Raw genomic sequence first — 19,203 nt, forward strand, 5'->3', positions numbered from 1 at the left:
AATGTCCTTGGACATGGCGGGCCAGTAGTAGTGTGTCGAGATGGCTTTGTAGAGCGTGTTGGTGCCGGGGTGAGCTGCACAGACAGAGTCGTGGTGGTCCTTGATGATCGAGATGCGGAGGTCCTTGCCGGGGATGCAGATGCGGGTCGAGTCGAAGTAGAGAATCCCGTGTCGAAGTGAGAAGCGGTGCAGCTGTGCCTTCATCCACGGCTTGAGTCCGTCGGTCGAGTTGTCGCGGAGGACCGAGATCAGTGCTGACAGGATCGGGTCGGAGCTGTACTGAGTGCGGATGGTGTCCAAGAGATCGTCGGGCGAGGGTCCGAGGTTGACAATCGCGTTGATGATCGAGACTTGGACGGCCTTGGAGATGGCTGTCGGTGTGCGCGAGAGCACGTCGGCGACCTTGTTCCACGAGCCGGGGATCCACTGGATCTCGAGGTCAAAGTCCAGCATCGTGTCGATGGCTCGCTGTTGGCGCTTGTTGAGGGTCTTGGAGTCGAGGATGTGCTTGAGCGCCTTCTGGTCGGTGTGGAGGAAGACTTTGCGGCCGACGAGGTAGTTCTTGAACTTGTCGAGGTGGCGGGTGATCGACAGCAGCTCGCCGTTGTAGGGCGAGTAGTTGAGTTCGGATCCGTGCAGTTTCTGCGAGTTGAAAGCGATGGGGCGCACCGTGCCGGATCCGTCCATGTCCTGCCCGATCCATCCACCAATCGATGCGCTTGACTCGGACCAGTCGGTGAAGAGGTGAATGTCCTTGTCCGGGTTGACCATGTGCAGCGACTGAGGCGAGAGCAACTTGAGCTGCTCGAAGGCGGCGATGGCGTTGTCGTCCCAGACGACGGACTTGGTCGAGTTGGCGGAGCGGGTGGTGATCAGAGTCGAGAGTGGACCGGCGAGGGCAGCGTAGCCAGGGACAAAGCTCATGATGGTGTTGGTCAAGCCGAGGAAGCTGCGGAGTTCGTGTTCGGTCGTTGGTCGCGGGTAGTTCTTGATGGCGTCGATGCGCGAGGGATGCACTTGGATGCGTCCTTCGCCGATGATGAAGCCGAGATAGGTGACGGTCGAGTTGAAGAACGAACACTTCTCGGGTCGGATCTTGAAGCCGTGTCGGTGGATCTTGTCGAGGACCAGTTCGATGTGGCGGATGTGCTGGTCCTCGTCCTCGGATGCGATCAGGATGTCGTCGATGTAGACGAACACAAAGTCGTCGATGAACTCGCGGAAGATGTCGTTCATCGCGGCTTGGAACACGGAGGGACTGTTGGCGAGGCCGAAGGGCATCACAAGCCACTCAAAGTGGCCGTACTTGGTCCTGAAGGCCGTCTTGGGGGTGTCGGCGTCGGCAATGCGGATCTGGTGGAATCCGCGTTGCAAGTCGAGCTTGGAGAAGACACGGCACTTGGACAGGCGGTCGATGATCTCGCGCATGTTGGGCAGCGCGGTGCGGTCCTTGACGGTGATCTTGTTGAGGGCGCGGAAGTCAAAGACGAGTCGGAACTTGTCGCCCTGCTTGACCCAGAAGATCGGTGCGCCGAAGGGCGAGACGGACTTGCGGATGTGGCCGATCCGGAGCAATCGGTCGAGTTCGTCTTTGAGACGAGCGAGTTCTTCGGCCGACATTTGGTAGAGCGACGACCAGGTTGGCTTGGCAGAGTCGTCGAGTTGGATGTTCATGTCGATGCCGGGTCGGTGAGGCGGGAGTTCCTTGAGTTCGTTGAAGGCATCGCGGTACTTTGCGATGATGGATCGGTGTTCGGGGGTCAGTGGTTCGAGGACACGGGCAAGTTGGGCAACGGGGTCGTAGGGTTCAACAGCAACTGTATTCAAGTCACTGCTCAGAGTACAAACATACACGGCGCCGGGAGTCGAAGCCAGTGCGTTGATCTGCTGGGTCGACATGTGGTACTGGGATCGGAGTTCGAGGGTCGTGAGTGGCATTCCGGTGTCGGGTCGCGATGCCGTCCAAGTGTGGTGCTTCCCGTCGATCGAGAACTTGATTCGGTTGGAGGGCCAGTCGATCTCGGGGTTGGTCTGGTCGAGCCAGTTCTTGCCGAGGATAACGTCCCAGGTGAGTGGCGCGGTGAAGAGGTTGATGCGGGCGTGGTAGTCGTGGATGGTGAGGTCGACGGGATCGGTGACGGAGGACGGGAAGGACTTGCCGTTGGGCATCGTGACGGCGTTGGCGGTGGTCTTGGTTCGAAGGTCGAGGGTCGAGGCGAGGGTCTCGGAGATGTGCGAGTTGGTCGCACCAGGGTCGATGAGGACGGTGATCGGGGAGCCGTTGAGGGTGGCGTCGATCACAAGCAGTCCCTTGCCGTGGTTGGCGGCAATGCGGTGGGGTTCGTCGATGAGAGAGTTGATCAGGTGAGGTCCGGTGGCGAGAGTCAATAGTTCAGCGTCGGGGGTCGGAGTCGGATGGCGGCAACTCGCCGGGTCCTTCAGAGGTCGTAGTATCCAGGGGTTGCCGCCTCGTCGTTTCCCTGATCTTCGTAGAAGGTGGCCTGGTCGGCGGTCTCGACGATGGCGTTGATGCGGGGCTGGTTCAAGGGACACTGCGAGGCGATGTGGCCGAACTTGCGGCAGCGGAAGCAGCCTCCGTTACGGCGGAGGTACTCCTTCTCGCGGTCGGTGAGCTTCTTGATCGGGCGCATGTCGACGTTGTCGAGGTCCATGGCGTTGGGGTCACGTGCGGGAGGCTGGGTCGGCTGGAAGGCGGGACGAGGAGGACGGACCATTGGGCGGAACTGCGGCTGACCAGGTGGAGCGCGGAAGAGAGGAGGTCGCTGGAACTGGAGCTCGCGGAAGGGTTGATCGCGGAACTGAGTGCGAGCGGGCTGCTGCATCAGGGGTTGCGATTGACCCATAATGGACTCGTATCGCTCGGCGAGGGCCATGGCATCTTCGAGGGTGGCTGTGTTGGAGTCAAGCTTCCATTCGACTTCGATGCGCACCCTGTGCTTGAGCTTGGTGAGGTAGCGCTGCAGGTTCTGGCGGTTGTTGCTGAAGTGGGGCAGCTCGAGGAGGAGATCGCGGAAGCGAGAGTTGAACTGCTCGACGGAGCCGGTGTGGCGCAGTGCTTCGAACTCATCCTCGGTGGTGCGCAGCGAGGTGGACGGAAGGAAGGTGTCGCGGACGAGGGACAGGACGGCGGCCGGGGTCAGGTTGTCGAGTTGCTTGCCCTGGGACCAGAGGCGCCACCAGGTCTTGGCCTTGCCCTTGAGGTTCATGGCGACGGTGGCGACAGCGGTGGCGTCATCGAGACTGTGGAAGGCAATGTACTCGGTCATTGAGAAGACAAACTCGTCAACGACAGCAGCCTTACGCTCGCCAGTGAAGGCGTCGGGGAGCGGGATCTTGGGACGCTTGAAACCGGGAGGGACCGTGGGGAGATTCGGCTGGGCAGTCAGGGCGGAGAGGACCAGGGCGCGGTCCTCGAGCGATAGTTGTTCAAGGGCCTGGAGACAGGCATTGACGGCGGGATCGACCGATGCTACCATGTCAGATCACGGGATCAAGAGGAGATCAAAAGAAAAAGATAGAGAAGGGTTTTATTGATCTTAGCGAGGCTAGGATCTAGAGTCAAGTGTGTCTGGGGTCGAAGGTGATGACCAGAAACATGAGCGGGTGAAGGCGGGCTATTTATCTGTCTGGCGGTCCCGGAGGCGAAGCCTGCCGCAGCGGGGGCGAAGCAGCGGAGGCGGCGGGACAGCAGCCAGGCAGCAACGGCTAACCGGAGAAACATGTGAAAGTCTGACAAATGCTCGGTGGCTGACAAATGCGGGTGACACAGCGTCTGACTAATGCATGGTCGATGACAAATGCAGGGAAAACAGAGCGGCGTGTGCAACATGAGAGCAAGGAAAAAGGAAAGGCGTCACAGGACAAAGGAAAAGGAAAGTGTGCGACGCAAACAGTGACACAAGTGCGACGGTGCAGCTAGGCGGGCAGAGCGATCTGTGACATCGAGGGTCGAGGCGAGGGTCTCGGAGATGTGCGAGTTGGTCGCACCAGGGTCGATGAGGACGGTGATCGGGGAGCCGTTGAGGGTGGCGTCGATCACAAGCAGTCCCTTGCCGTGGTTGGCGGCAATGCGGTGGGGTTCGTCGATGAGAGAGTTGATCAGGTGAGGTCCGGTGGCGAGAGTCGATAGTTCAGCGTCGGGGGTTGGAGTCGGATGGCGGCAACTCGCCGGGTCCTTCAGAGGTCGTAGGATCCAGGGGTTGCCGCCTCGTCGTTTCCCTGATCTTCGTAGAAGGTGGCCTGGTCGGCGGTCTCGACGATGGCGTTGATGCGGGGCTGGTTCAAGGGACACTGCGAGGCAATGTGGCCGAATTTGCGGCAGCGGAAGCAGCCTCCGTTACGGCGGAGGTACTCCTTCTCGCGGTCGGTGAGCTTCTTGATCGGGCGCATGTCGACGTTGTCAAGGTCCATGGCGTTGGGGTCACGTGCGGGAGGCTGGGTCGGCTGGAAGGCGGGACGAGGAGGACGGACCATTGGGCGGAACTGCGGCTGACCAGGTGGAGCGCGGAAGAGAGGAGGTCGCTGGAACTGGAGCTCGCGGAAGGGTTGATCGCGGAACTGAGTGCGAGAGGGCTGCTGCATCAGGGGTTGCGATTGACCCATGATGGCCTCGTATCGCTCGGCGAGGGCCATGGCATCTTCGAGGGTGGCTGTGTTGGAGTCAAGCTTCCATTCGACTTCGATGCGCACCCTGTGCTTGAGCTTGGTGAGGTAGCGCTGCAGGTTCTGGCGGTTGTTGCTGAAGTGGGGCAGCTCGAGGAGGAGATCGCGGAAGCGAGAGTTGAACTGCTCGACGGAGCCGGTGTGGCGCAGTGCTTCGAACTCATCCTCGGTGGTGCGCAGCGAGGTGGCCGGAAGGAAGGTGTCGCGGACGAGGGACAGGACGGCGGCCGGGGTCAGGTTGTCGAGTTGCTTGCCCTGGGACCAGAGGCGCCACCAGGTCTTGGCCTTGCCCTTGAGGTTCATGGCGACGGTGGCGACGGCGGTGGCGTCATCGAGACTGTGGAAGGCAATGTACTCGGTCATTGAGAAGACAAACTCGTCAACGACAGCAGCCTTACGCTCGCCAGTGAAGGCGTCGGGGAGCGGGATCTTGGGACGCTTGAAACCGGGAGGGACCGTGGGGAGATTCGGCTGGGCGGTCAGGGCGGAGAGGACCAAGGCGCGGTCCTCGAGCGAGAGTTGCTCGAGGGCCTGGAGGCAGGCATTGACGGCGGGATCGTCCGATGCTACCATGTCAGATCACGGGATCAAGAGGAAGTCAAAAGAAGAAGATAGAGAAGGTGCTTTATTGATCTTAGCGAGGTGTCACAGATCCCTCTGCCCGTCAGACTGCACCGTCGCACTTGTGTCACTGTTTGCGTCGCACATTTTCTTTTTCCTTTGTCCTGCGATGCCTTTCCTTTCTCCTTCCTCTCATGTTGCACACGCCGCTCTGTGTTCCCTGCATTTGTCATTGACCATGCATTAGTCAGACGCTGTGTTTCCCGCATTTGCCAGCCACCAAGCATTTGTCAGACTTTCACATGTTTCTCCGGTTAGCCGTTGCTGCCTGGCTGCTGTCCCGCCGCCTCCGCTGCTTCGCCCCCGCTGCGGCAGGCTTCGCCTCCGGGACCGCCAGACAGATAAATAGCCCGCCTTCGCCCGCTCATGTTTCTGGTCATCACCTTCGACCCCAGACACACTTGACTCTAGATCCTAGCCTCGCTAAGATCGATAAAACCCTTCTCTATCTTCTTCTTTTGACTTCCTCTTGATCCCGTGATCCGATAGTATACTTGTGTGAAGGAGGTGCATGGGTGAGTGGGCATGATGGGGACCAGCGAACTGCTGCAGATGATGTCACTGCTGTTATGGACACGCACCTTGATTGAGGGTCGTTGTAACGTCCACTACTGGGACGTTGGGGCAAGACGGGGAGGGAGGGGGTACAAGACAAGACAGGACGGGGCAGAACAGGGCGGTGCTAGGCTACTCTAGCGGACGGGTGAGCTCGGGGAGCACTTACGTTTATTCACGATAAAACCGAACTCCAGACAAACGGGGGGAACGGGGGCAACCCGCAGGTATACCCTGCGGTGGCCTGCCTGCGGTGCGTGAAAACGCAAAGCGCAGCACAGGTCACGACCCACTGCGCCGCGCAGTACGCGCAGTACGCGCAGCACAGCGTCGGAGATACCATCTCCTACACTCCCACACTTAAGAAGGCTTCCTGCGAGGAGCCCTGCGTGTGCTCTTTATTTGGGGCTCCTCGAGGTGTTTACCGTATTTACTCAGCTCCTCGGGTGCATGGGACAAGTCCTCCAGTGTTTGCCATGTGTTGCCCGAGTGTGGGTAACCAACCCACTTGACATAAAACCGAAGTGACCCATCAGCCACTTTCTTGTGCCTCACGATCCTTTCGACTTCATATTCTTGAGTATAGTATTGTCCGAGGTCGTCTTCCAGTGGTGCGTCGTCCGGGACACCTTCGTCGGCGTCGGGGAACTGTGCTGGACTGCGGGTCGTGTGGCGACGCAGCTTGGACACATGGAAGACAGGATGGAGCTTGCTTCCAGGTGGCAAGTCCAACAGGTAGTTGAGGGGACTGGGTCGGGCCGCTATCTTGAACGGTCCTCGGTACTTGGGCAACAACTTCTTTGACTGGGCTTCGGGGACCTTGATGTTGTCGGCGTCCAGGTAGACAAGGTCTCCAACTTCAAAGGAGACATCCTGGTGTCGGCGGTCGTAGTACTTCGCCATCACTTGTTGCGCATCCGTGAGCGCGTCGGCGATCATCTTGTGTCGGACTTGATGATCTTTGACAAAGGCACTTGGTTTGGGAGGCAATCCAGCCGTGGACTCGGTCAGTGTCAAGGAGGTGGGAACATCAGGCTGGAATCCGTAGAGCGCCTCAAAGGGGCTCAAGCCAGTTGTGCTCGACTTGGCGGTGTTGTATGCAAACTCTGCATGACTCAGCTGTATGTCCCAGTCGTCTTGGCTGGTCGAGGCGTATGTCCTCAGGTATTGCTCGAGGGTGCGGATCGTCCGCTCGGACTGTCCATCCGTTTGTTGGTGGTGCGAGGTTGACATGTTCAGCTTGGTGCCGAGATGGTCGAACAGACTTGTCCAAAACAAGGAGGTGAATCGGGGGTCTCGATCACTGACGATGGACTTTGGGAGGCCGTGGTGCTTGAACACATGCTTGAAGAACAGCAGTGCAAGGTCAGGCGCGGAGCATGTCGTCTGGCACGGCACAAAGTGTGCCATCTTGCTGAACCTGTCGACAAAGACAGCGATTGCATCGTGGTCCAACTTGGTCGTCGGTAGATGCGTGATGAGATCCATGGACATGCTGGTCCAGGGGCGGTCGGGAACAGGCAGGGGTTGCAGCAATCCTTGCTCTCGGGTCGTGCGTGACTTGACCATCTTGCAGGTATGGCAGGACTCGATGTACTTCTCGACGGTGCGCTTCATTCCAGGCCAGTATGCGACTTTGGCCAGTCGGTCGTATGTCTTCTCGACTCCAAAGTGTCCAGCGAGGGGCGAGTCGTGGACCTCTTGGAGCAACTTGGTCTTCAACGACGGAATGTCCGGCACACAGACACGGCTGTCCTTCTTCAGGAGGAGCAGGCCATCACGCACTGTGTACTCGGATGATTCGTCGTCCTTGGGGAGCTTAGACACCTTTCGGAACAGTTCTCCGAACTGTTTGTCGTTGGCGATGTTGTCTCGGACAACATCCAGCATCGTGTTGTCGACACTGACAGTCGACTCGTACAGTGACGCCAATTGGTAGTCGGGGCGTCGGGACAGTGCGTCAGGCACCACATTGAGTTTGCCTTTCTGGTATACAACCTCGTAGTTGTACTCGGCGAGGAACTCCATCCATCGCGCTTGGCGTCGGCTCAGGTTCTTCTTGGTGTCGAGGTAACGCAGTGACTGGTGGTCCGTCACAATCTTGAAGGGCTTGGCGGTACCGTGGAGGTACACTCGGAACTTCTGCAGCGCGTAGATGATCGCAAGCTGCTCCTTCTCGTGCACGGGATAGTTGATCTCGTGTTGGGACAGTTTGCGCGACTCGAAGGCAACGGGCCTTCCCTCCTGCATCAAAACAGCTCCCACCGCAAGGTCGGAGGCGTCGGTGTGCACGGAGACATCCGTGTTCGGGTCGAACACAGCGAGGACAGGAGCGTTCGTCAAGGCGTGCTTGAGGGTCTCGAACGCTTGGCGTTGTGGGTGGTCCCACACGAAGGGGCACTCTTTGCGGAGTAGGTCTGTGAGTGGACCGGCAGTGCGCGCCAGATCGGGGATGAATCGGCGGTAGTAGTTGACGAGACCGAGAAACGACTGCACGTCAGAGACGCATGCGAGCGGCGGCCACTCGACCACAGACTTGACCTTGGCGGGGTCGACTTCGATTCCTCTTCCTGAGACAACGTGTCCCAGGAACGGGACTTGATTCTTGAAGAACTCACACTTGGACAGTTTGGCATACAACTTGTGCTCGCGTAGCTTGGCCAGCACGCGGGCGACATGACCTTCATGGGTCGCTTCATCCTTGCTGTACACAAGGATATCATCCAGGTACACGATGACAGAGTTGTCGAGCTCTTGGCGGAACACATCGTTCATCAGCTGCATGAACGTGGCAGGTGCGTTCGTCAATCCGAACGGCAGCACTAGGAACTCGTACAGTCCGTAGCGAGTCCTGAAGGCGGTCTTGTGGACATCATCCTCGTGGATGCGGATCTGATGGTAGCCTGAGCGGAGGTCTATCTTGCTAAAGACCTTTGCTCCACTCAGACGATCCATCAACTCGTCGATCCTGGGCAACGGGTAGGTGTTCTTGATGGTCTGTTTGTTTAGTGCGCGATAGTCGACGCACATCCTGAGATCACCTTCTTTCTTCTTGACAAAGAGCACTGGTGCACCATACGGTGACTGGCTCGGGCGGATGAACCCATGGGCGAGGAGGTCATCCAACTGGCGCTTGAGTTCGTCCATCTCCGTCAGCGACAGTTGGTACGTCGGTCTTGACGGAGGCGACGAGCCTGGTTCGATGTCGATGCGATGATCGACGGTGCGTTGGGGTGGCAGGCATTGTGGCAACTGGTCGGGGAATACGTCCTTGTACTCGTCGAGCAGCTTGGTCACCACAGGCGGGGGACCGGGACCGGCTTGGTCGGTGTCGTCGACCTCACGCACGACACAGAGGAACGACGTGTCCTTCTTGATCAGCCTCTTGAATTGCATGGCTGAGAGGAGAGGTGGCATGTTGGGTGAGGCCATGCCCTGCAGGACAATGTCAGGGCCAACACGGACAGTGCGGCCTTTCCAGTCGACGACTGGAGTCGGCTCGGCACGAGCAAGCCAGCTCATGCCGAGGATGGCATCGAACTTGGTGTCGATCACTTGGAACAACAGGACAGGATGGTACTTGGGATGGAGGGCCACTCGCAGGACCACTTGGTGTGTGCACTGCTGCACACGATCGTCTGCAAGCGCCACACTCATCGGCGACTTCTTCTTGGTTGCATGTATGTTGAGCTCCTGGAGCAAGCGTCTGCTGACAAAGTTGCAGCTTGCTCCAGAGTCCACCATCATTCGGACGGTGTGACCTTGGACGGTGGCAGGGAGGTACAGCAGGGACTCTTCATGGTCCTCCTGCACAGCCTCCTGCACCATGACTTGACTTGGGGGAACGGGCGACACTTGGTCTTGGTTGGCTTCATCACGGCCACTCGGACATTTTGGATAGGGTTCGGCCATTGCGGGGGCCTGCGGCGTCAGCACGCCATTGCACACGACGTCCACGGCTTGCGGACACATGTCGGAAGCATCCGACACACACGACTTGACAGGGGTGAGGGCACAGGCGGTCCTGTCCCTCAAGGGTTCTTGATTTTCTTTTTTGTTTTGGTTTTCAATTTTGGTTTTCTCTTCACGTTCGTGGAGAGGCAGGCGGCTTGCGCCACCATGCACCTCTCGCACGACGCACAACACTTGGTTTGTTTCTCCTTCGGGGGAGGGGGCGAGGTGAACTTCCTCTGGAGACGCGTGGACTGCATTGAGCAATCCACGGCGTTGGTCTCCTACTAGGGCTCCAGAGCCACCTAGTAGGGTCGGCCGTTTCCCGACTTCATGGGGCACTCCTTGGCCTGGTGTCCCGGTCGGTGACAGAAGAAGCAGGAACCATGGCGGAGGTCCTCCTGCTTCTGTCTGTCCTTGGGGGAGACAGTGGCAGCTTGCTGGAACCGGGAGCGGGGAGGGCCACGAGCCTCCATGGCGTTGACGTCAACGTCCATGGGCTCAGGCATGGGTCTTGCGGGCGGGGCCGGGCGAGGCGGACGGGCTGGGACGTGATGAGACCGATGGCCGCCTGCCAGCTGCGGGTAGAACTGGCGGCCATGGTACTGGACGTTGTCGAGGTTCTCGGCAACGTCCATCATCACGTCCAGGGACTTGCGGGCATCAGGGTTGCTGGCGATGTACTCTCTGATCTTGGGCTTGAGGCCCTTCTGGAAGAGGTACATCGCATCAGCAGAGCCCAGCTCCTCAATCTGGGAGGAGAGGTCTTCAAACTCCTCGATGTAGCGGGTCACAGAACCACGCTGCACGAGAGAGTATAGCTTGTCACGGGCAATGAGTTCAGCATTGGGGCTGCCGAAGCGGCGACGGAGGCGGTCCTTGAAGTCGTCAAACACACCTTCGCTCTGCTCGTCGAACCCTTGGCGGCGGTACCAACGGTACGCCTGGTCCTTTAAGCAGAGCTTGGCGGCGACGATGTGGTGGGTGGGGGCGACTTGGGCAGCATCGAGGTAGTCCTCGAGTTGCTGCAGCCAGTCCTCCACCGAGGAGGAGCGGCTCTTCCCAGTAAACACTGGGGCACGGAAGGTCTTGAGGAAGGCTTCCGGAAGTGGGCGGGGGTTGCTCATGGCAGGGGCAGGCTCCAGGGACAGAGAGGAGAGTCGGTCGGCAAGAGAGGCGGGATCCAGCTTGAGGATCTAGAAAGAGGACAAACAGGACGAAAACAAGACGAGGATTTCCGATGCTACCATGTAACGTCCACTACTGGGACGTTGGGGCAAGACGGGGAGGGAGGGGGTACAAGACAAGACAGGACGGGGCAGAACAGGGCGGTGCTAGGCTACTCTAGCGGACGGGTGAGCTCGGGGAGCACTTACGTTTATTCACGATAAAACCGAACTCCAGACAAACGGGGGGAACGGGGGCAACCCGCAGGTATACCCTGCGGTGGCCTGCCTGCGGTGCGTGAAAACGCAAAGCGCAGCACAGGTCACGACCCACTGCGCCGCGCAGTACGCGCAGTACGCGCAGCACAGCGTCGGAGATACCATCTCCTACAGTCGTGGTCATGGCACTCGGGGGCAGCTGAGATTGGCGACCACCGGAACCCAATTGCGTCATTTGTTAGATTAGTTAGTTCATTCATCCTTTCATTGATCACGGCGTGGCTTATCCCCGACTGAGCTCTATGGTGCGATAGATAGACAGCTGAGGTATAATTAGACGCTCTCGGGGACGAGAGGAGAAAGCTCACCAAGTGAATGATCTTCTCACTACTTCAATATAAGATCATCACTCTTCTGAACTCTGACCACTCCCAGTTCCCACGCCTCCTGTCCTTGCCCCGCCTTATTTCCGTGTCCTGTACTTTACAACTGCGGACCAGAGAAGAACGCGTCCCTTCGAAATGTGAGATTGTCGCGGAGAAATGAGCTTTATTATTTTCAGGACTCGGCAAACAGATTTCATAGAGTTCGCCTCCTGTCTGATTCTTACAGCCCAGACGGTCCACATATCCCATGCAGCCCACGCAAGTCATCCATGTATTAAGGTATCTCGTGTATAAATCAGTTTTTTTCTTCAACGGCGATTTCGATCACCATGCCGGTCTGTCGAGAACATTGCTCTGTTCTTAGTGCCGATTCATTGTTCGTTCCTATTTAATCGCCATTCTTTTCGCATATCCGTGGTGCCCTCCTCTCCCCTCTCACTCTCCTTCCACCCACTTCTTGTCAGAGCCAGTCTCTCAAGGCCCTCTGCTTCGTTCACGTATTCGTCACAATATCAGTAAAGCAGGATCATTGTGATGGAGCACACCCCTGAACCGTGTATGCGTTGTTGGTCACCAATGTATCTCATAAACTCGATGTCACATTCTGATTTATAGCGTCTATTCTCGCCCGAATTACCATCAAACTCACTGTATGCGCAGGGGCTGCCATGGATCAATGAACGGCCAGACACATTTACTCCTGTTCAGTTACTTTGAGCTCGGCGAGAAGTTCCGTAGCCTCCCTGTGGACCCTGCCGTTTTTCGACTGTATGTTGATCGCATTCTGTGCATACACCTTGGCTTTCGTGTAGTTTTTGTCGTTGGTCTCGATTCTCGCGAGCTTCAAATATACCTCTTTGAGAGAAGTCCTTGCTACATCGATCTCGGCGCATTGGACGATTCGCGCAACATACTCCTCCAAATACTTCTTTGCTGACTGATTGTCTCCGCACAAGATGCAGGTGCATCCCAGTTCGTATAGCAGGCCCAGGACAGATTCGGGAGACGAGTTGGGCATCATGCCCATGCGCATATCAAGGGCATTTTCGTAGTGTGCACGCGCATCTTCGTACTTGCCCATGGAACGGGTTGCGCTCCCCAGTTGCAGCAGCGAATGAAGTATCGAATTATGCGGCCGGCCAGCATGGATGGTTCGCTGCAATTCGAGAGCTTCGCGAAATTTGGCCGCCGCAACTTCATAATCACCCTTGGCCTCGGCTACTCGACCGATTTGAAGGATCGTTGCTGCGACACCCGAGTGCTCACGCGTACCGAATCCAGCTACACGAATATCCAGTGCTTCTCGGTAGTAAGTGAGCGCTTCGTCAAGCTTGCCTTCGGCGATTGCCACGTCACCCAAAGCATGCAATGACGTGGCTACGTAGGTATGCTTCCGCGTGTTGTAGCTTGCAATCTTGATTTCGAGAGCCTCTTGGTGGTATGCCCGGGCATCGCTGTATTTCTCCATAGCCAAACTTACGCCACCAAGGGCATGAAGCGTTCCTGCGACATAAGGATGACTTCTCGTACCGTATTTCAGCACTTCGGCCTCCAAAACTTTGGAATAATGGCTGAAGGCGTCGTTGTATCGACCTTCTGCCATGTCGATTCCCCCCATGGCATAGTGTGCACCGCTTTCAACTTCGCGGCCCTCAGCTTCCGGCAACTTTGCAGCAATTTCGATTGCTTCCTGGTGGTAGACCTTGGCTTGCTGGATGCTTGCAACCTTTCGGGTGACCATTCCAAGCTGATTCAGATTATCGGCAATCGAGGAATGTTCACGTGTTCCGTAATACTCGACTCGGATTGCCAGCGCAGTCTGAAAGTGCTGTATAGCGTCCGTATACTTGGCCTGCGCTTCGACCACGATTCCCAGTTGGTGATATGCCTGGGCCACCAAGGGCTGTGTTCTAGTTCCGTAGAAAATCTCCATTTTTTCGATCGCTTGAACCAAGATTTGATTGGAGACTCGGAGCAATCCTCGAGAATATGCCAAGTCAGCATTGATCAAGTCGATTTTGACTTGATACTCTTGATCGTATTGCTTAGGAGAGGTCACGGATGCAAATGCCTGTAGATGGATTCCAATCTCAAGGGCGCTTTTGCTGAACGGAAAACTGCCGACGACTTCACACAGTACTTCCGCAGTAGACCGAACGACATCTGCGAGCCCATATTCCTGCATGCTATTTCCACTTGTACACAGATCTCGAGAGACTTGTTGGACAAGTCCGTGCGTGTAATATGAATCGCCCGATCGACGCCGAAGCAGCCCAACCTGCTGCATAGCGTATATCACATCAGCTGATAAAAATAAATCGGAATTAGTGCGATAGATCGACCGACGGTCGCGGGCGCGAGCACACATATCGATTCCACTGCCGATGTTGGAGCATTTGTGGGCCCGATAAATTCCAGAGCCTTCAGCCCATAGGACGCTCCCTACTTCCTGACTTAATGGTGGTTACAGTCAACCATCCGTATCCCTCTACTCTTTGATTTACTTACGCGGTCGCTCGCAAGTGGGATCAAATCGCTTGATAAGACTTTCAAGCAGCCGGAACTGAATCCAACTGGAATCCAAATACCCCACAGCTCCACAAAGCTTCACTGCAGTGCTTGCAAAAGAAGTGTGCTTCTCGTTCAGCCATCTGAGCGCCCATTCGACCAGGGCCCGCAAGCACGTCTTCGAAGGGTCGTCGTCGTCGCTTTCATTGGAGCCTTGATGCGAGAGAATCTTGCTAAAGTCCGTTACAACTACCGAGAGCGGTGGCTGACGCGCCTCGTAGTAAGAGATGAACTGCTCGACCACAATAGGATAGCCATTGATGATAGAGAGGAGCGACTCGAAGTGTACCTTGTCTGCAGGAGTAGAGACCGCAGTGTGCAAGGAGTCGCATCGAGAGAGTATGTAGCCTTTTGTCTTCGAGGTGTCCCAGACTTCGAGTGAGAGGATACTTTGCTTTCGGGAGCCGCTTGTCATCTCCAGCGCTCGCTGGAGTTTGCCCGGCGGGAGGGTTTCATAGCGAGTGGTGATCAACACATCTCCTCCGAATCGCTTGAGCTTGGCAAAGACCTGGTTGGTCACCTCGATATCGTCGACATTGTCAATCACCAGGAGATAGCGCTTCTGGGCTTCGAAAAACTTGGAGGCATGGCCCAGTATATCCTTGTGAGCGACGCCCTCAAACTCCTCAATCGAGAGAAGGTCATCGGTCGCTGCTTCGACAGAGGAGCACGTCACCCAAAATACGTTGCTATATGCGCATTGTGTTTTGACGGCATTGTGGACGAATTGTCGGGCCAAAACCGATTTGCCCATACCGCCCATGGCGCTGATTATTGTGACGCCTTGGTTGACAATACTGGACTCGATCTTGAGCAGCGTTTCGGACTGAAGAAGTAGGTCTGAAGGGATGTACAGTCGGCCCATGCTCAGCTTGATTGGATCCATACTAGCGCCGGCGGCGGGATCGATGGCATCGAGGAGGTTGTATACGATCGAAAAGATATTCTCCGGGTCGATATCGGCAATCTGTCGCTGACACAGTCGACCCAAAGCATCTCTCATTTTGTTGTAGAGCGGGCCATCAGGGACGGGGTAGGCGTATGGCCGAAACGGCAACTTTGAGTCTCCGGTCTAGGAGAGCCACACATGGTTCCCATTGAACAAATCACGATCATATCACATGGTGAGCTCATAAGAAAGGGTCGGAAGCCAAGCAAAACGCTGATCTCCCACGACTAGACCTCAACGGATACCTTTGCAACCACAGCTAGGGGGTGGAGTTTGATCGATGGGGTCTCGTCTGCCAGGGTGATGCCGGCCTCGATTTCGTCTAGCACTGAGTCAACGGCCTGGAGCAACCACCAGCCGCAAGCAAGGGCCGTAGGTTAGGGCACGACGCTACCGACTTAACTTTGGCTATGAATAGGCCGGGCTACTCGTCCAGCCAAACACCGACATTTCGCCCGATGGGTATGCCGAGTTGTCGGGGACTCTCCTACAACCACAGCCGAGTGGCACGCTTGTGACCAACCTGGTTAGCGAGTTTATCCTTGGCCATGATATCCAGCGATGCTTGGCTCAGCAAGTACACGATAACGCTGCTGCTTTTGAGCCCATTCATGAAGTCTTGGTGGAAATTTTCACCTGGATTAAGACATTTGCGGTCGAGGTACACACGCACTGTTCTGCCCAGCCGACGGCGTCCGACCTGTTCGAGAGCCTCACAGAGAGCAATCGAGAGGGACTGCTCCGAAGCGACTCGGTAGGATATGAAGTAGTCGTGAGTGGGGCTGTTGTGACCCCGGCATGTGTATGCCCCGCTGAAAGACATGGCGGCTGCGACTGCGATGAGGGAGACAACGGCGATGAGGGAGACAACCTGGTCCGGGTGGGAGGCAGGCTGGGCTTGGTGAGACCAAAGCCGACGAGGCGACCGAGAGCGTTCTCGCCGACGCCGCCGAGGAGGTCCGTGACATGCGGTTCCAACCCATCCCAAGTTCCAACCCATCAGGATGTCGAGTCGGCAACCTCGAGCCCAATGGCAGGAGCGGCATCTGTGAGCTGAGGCTCTCCGCTGCAGCATAGGCAGGGGCCAGTCCGACGCTCAAACGGAAGACGAGATGATATTTGCTCGGCTACTTTCTGCAGGAGCGACAGCCAAAACTTATAACACAGTGATGTACGAAGCGGCTCAAGACCTCCGGGAGCACCGTTTTGGATCCTCGCCGTCCCGGTCCAGCAGAAGTAGGATGCGTCTCCACATCGTGATTATCCAGATACAGGTCGTCAGGCACGTGGCACTGATGCCAAATTGTTTTGCGGTGGGAAACTCATCGCTGCTCAGGCGAACATGTATAAGTGGGAGGGGTATGCCTTGGAGTGAAGCTCCGGCTGAGTAACCATCATGAAGAACAACCCATGACAGCTTCCGAAATAGGCAGGGGAGTTGAGGAGCAAGTGCGTTTGCGGCGCTCACGCTCTCACTTCTGGTACGTCGAGTAGATTGAATTGAAGTTTCGAGCCTGCTCAGCTTGCCGTGGCCTGGATGGTTGGCGGCCAGATGCGTTGCTGCGACCGCCGCCATCATTTTCCCGACGTCCTTCGTCCCGCCGTCCTTCATCCCGCCGTCCTTCGTCTCGTCCCCGAGGCCGAGGCGCCACACTTTCGTGGTTATTGCGGCGAGGGCCAGAGTCCTGACGTTGAGGGGTGGGACGCACGACGGAGCGGGTTGACTCGCTCCGGGTTGCCATCTTAGGAGGCGGTCCACGCTCGTTGGTCGGCACTTTACGTGGGGCGGACGACTGTCGAGTGGCATATTTCGGACCAGGACTTGAGGTGCTGGTGCTAGGGCTTGACGAGGGCTTTTGATACATGGAGAAAGTCATGCTGTAGTAATCATTCTTGCGATCCCGCGATGCCGTCGATGTGCTGTGCTTGTCAGACGTGTCGGAGCGGGAAGCGGTGCCAAAGGCCTTCTCGGAGGAGCCAGGAGAGCCACCGTGTCCAGCAACATGATCTAGCGGAGATTAAAGGTGTCAGCAATGGTCGATAGATAGCTCCGTGTGGCGGTCACGCACCTCCTCCGGGCTCCCAGATTGGATCTTTGGGGATGATCCAAGAACAGCGACCCGCAGCACAACTCGTCAATCGAGACAACTCACTGATTTGACCAATCGTAAACTCGCCGATGACGAGCACGAGAGCGAGGAAGCCGAGAATGAACCAGAATCCAAATATGTATGTCATCGGGACGCCGCCATAGGCCTGGAGCCCCAGGAACATGGTAATAACGCCCATCAAGACGAGGGTGCGACCCAGCCACCTATAACAAAGCACGATTCCACGAATTAGCACCCACAGAGAGCGCCAGCATCGACACAGAAGTACCATGGCTCCGTCGAATATTCGCTCGACAAGCCTCAACTCCCCGTGGCATTGCCAACAATATCAGAGAATCACTCACCAGTGCAGTTTGTCCCACCACGGTACCGACGGTCGGTCCGCGCTCCATAGGTGGTTAGAAACAAAGCCAAGGACGAATTGCAGAAGCATCAATCCAATCATGGAGACACCGGCGCCCTGAACCACAGTGAAGACATAAGGTCGTCAGTCCGGTACGGCCACGCGTGTGCGAGCAAAGTGCTGCGTTCCGCCAGAGTCTATAGCTCACCTTATGGAGGGTATTGCTGGTGAAATCGACTTGGAATCCATCGAGTGACAACATCAAGCCAGCAGCCAGGAGAGTGAATCCGCCGGTCACACCGATCATAAGACCCAGATGGAGGCGGTACCACCAATGGCCCAGCTTGTCCTTCATGAAGCGAGCGATGAAAATGCTTTTTGGACAAGCAGACACACGAAATCAAAAATGGATGGTGAGTTTGTCTGGCTTGACTCGCCAGCAATCAATGGCTTTGTATCGTGGACTACAATGACAGTAGTAGTAAGCTGAGTCGCCCACAACCAGACCTACCCGACGAATGGAACAACTCCCCAGGCAGCAAACATCATGATGCCGTGCAACAGCGGGAATAGCAGCTCCGAGCTCATGGGGGCAGGCGGTGCTGGGGCGGGGCCGTTGGTACTGTTGGAACTGGGAGGAGGTTGAGCGACGGTTCCCGCATAGGACGGGTTGCTGATAAAATTCATCGAGATGCCCACGCCGCCGTGAACCGTATGGCGGCCAATGTTGCTGCCAGAGTCCTCGGGTGGAGTTCCGGTGTTTCCCGCAAAAATAAAAGTTGTACCGGCAGTGCTGGAAAGGGCGCCGCTGGAGGCGCCTGTGGGTGCACGGAGAGGCCGAGAGATGGCAAAGACGACCGAGTAAGACCCTGAGGAGGGGCACGACGCAGGCTTCGGCACGACGCTGAAGCTGACTGGATTGGCGCTGTTGATGGCGTGGCTGGCGGAAGTGAACTCTTGGACATTGATACCGCCGGTGCTGTTCTTCCAGCCGATGTAGATGTCGGAGCCCTGCATCATGGTGCCAACACCAAAGGCAGCCCACCTGGGACCATGGATCCAAATGAAATCAATGAGATGCCGATGCCTTGTAAGGTCCGCATGATCTACACGGTCCACACGGTCCGCACGGTCCGCACGGTCCGCACGGTCCGCACGGTCCGCACGGTCCACAAGATCCAGACAAACTGCCGTGTTGTCTTGGACCAGTGGGAGTTCCGCCTACCCGGCAAAGTTGGCGCAGAGCGTCAGGATCATGTTCTCTTTCGAAGTATCCAGCTGCCCAACGAGCCATGAGTTGGTGGTGGGCTCGGTATATCCACAGAGCCCATCGGGGTTGTTGACGCATGTCTGGGCATGGACTGCGATGGTAGAGAGCGGAACGAGGAGTCAGCCCGGGTACGTTGAGTTGGGGGAGGATCGGTTTCGGCAACCGAGGATCGGGACTGATAATGGGAGTCGCACGAGCGACGACCTACCGTCGATGGCAGAGAACGCCAGTAAGGCGCTCAGCCAGAAGATTGACGAGAGCATCGGGGGGCGACAGATACACAGCACAAGCAGCGGTGCTCGGCGATGCGCTGGTTTGCAAGCGGGAGGTGAGAGAAGTCGCCGGTCCTCGAGATGGCTGACGGCCAAGGAAGCCAGGAGG

At 57.0% G+C, this 19,203-nt stretch overlaps 3 protein-coding genes across 3 annotated transcripts; all 3 read right to left on the reverse strand.

Annotated features, from left to right (window-relative positions):
* Positions 1–12,061: 12,061 nt before the first annotated feature.
* Positions 12,062–15,324, reverse strand: BJ171DRAFT_120480 (uncharacterized protein). The gene is made up of 2 exons (XM_053105549.1): positions 14,090–15,324; positions 12,062–13,885 (listed from the first exon to the last, which is right to left on the reverse strand). Exons 1-2 carry the CDS (start codon positions 15,150–15,152, stop codon positions 12,276–12,278), a joined length of 2,673 nt encoding a protein of 890 aa, XP_052966266.1. The 5' UTR covers positions 15,153–15,324; the 3' UTR covers positions 12,062–12,275.
* On the reverse strand, positions 15,136–16,371 carry BJ171DRAFT_120440 (uncharacterized protein). Its single transcript, XM_053105547.1, has 4 exons — positions 15,735–16,371; positions 15,547–15,609; positions 15,344–15,439; positions 15,136–15,147 (listed from the first exon to the last, which is right to left on the reverse strand). The coding sequence occupies exons 1-3, from the start codon at positions 16,171–16,173 to the stop codon at positions 15,432–15,434; spliced, it is 510 nt and encodes a 169-aa protein (XP_052966267.1). The 5' UTR covers positions 16,174–16,371; the 3' UTR covers positions 15,136–15,147; positions 15,344–15,431.
* BJ171DRAFT_120458 (uncharacterized protein) lies at positions 16,358–19,186 on the reverse strand. The gene is made up of 7 exons (XM_053105548.1): positions 19,031–19,186; positions 18,778–18,913; positions 18,064–18,597; positions 17,761–17,926; positions 17,554–17,669; positions 17,252–17,412; positions 16,358–17,106 (listed from the first exon to the last, which is right to left on the reverse strand). Exons 1-7 carry the CDS (start codon positions 19,083–19,085, stop codon positions 16,571–16,573), a joined length of 1,704 nt encoding a protein of 567 aa, XP_052966268.1. The 5' UTR covers positions 19,086–19,186; the 3' UTR covers positions 16,358–16,570.
* Positions 19,187–19,203: the final 17 nt, after the last annotated feature.

This window comes from Polychytrium aggregatum, assembly GCF_025602895.1.
Source record: "Polychytrium aggregatum strain JEL109 chromosome Unknown BJ171scaffold_20, whole genome shotgun sequence".
Taxonomy (NCBI): Eukaryota; Fungi; Chytridiomycota; class Chytridiomycetes; order Polychytriales; genus Polychytrium; species Polychytrium aggregatum.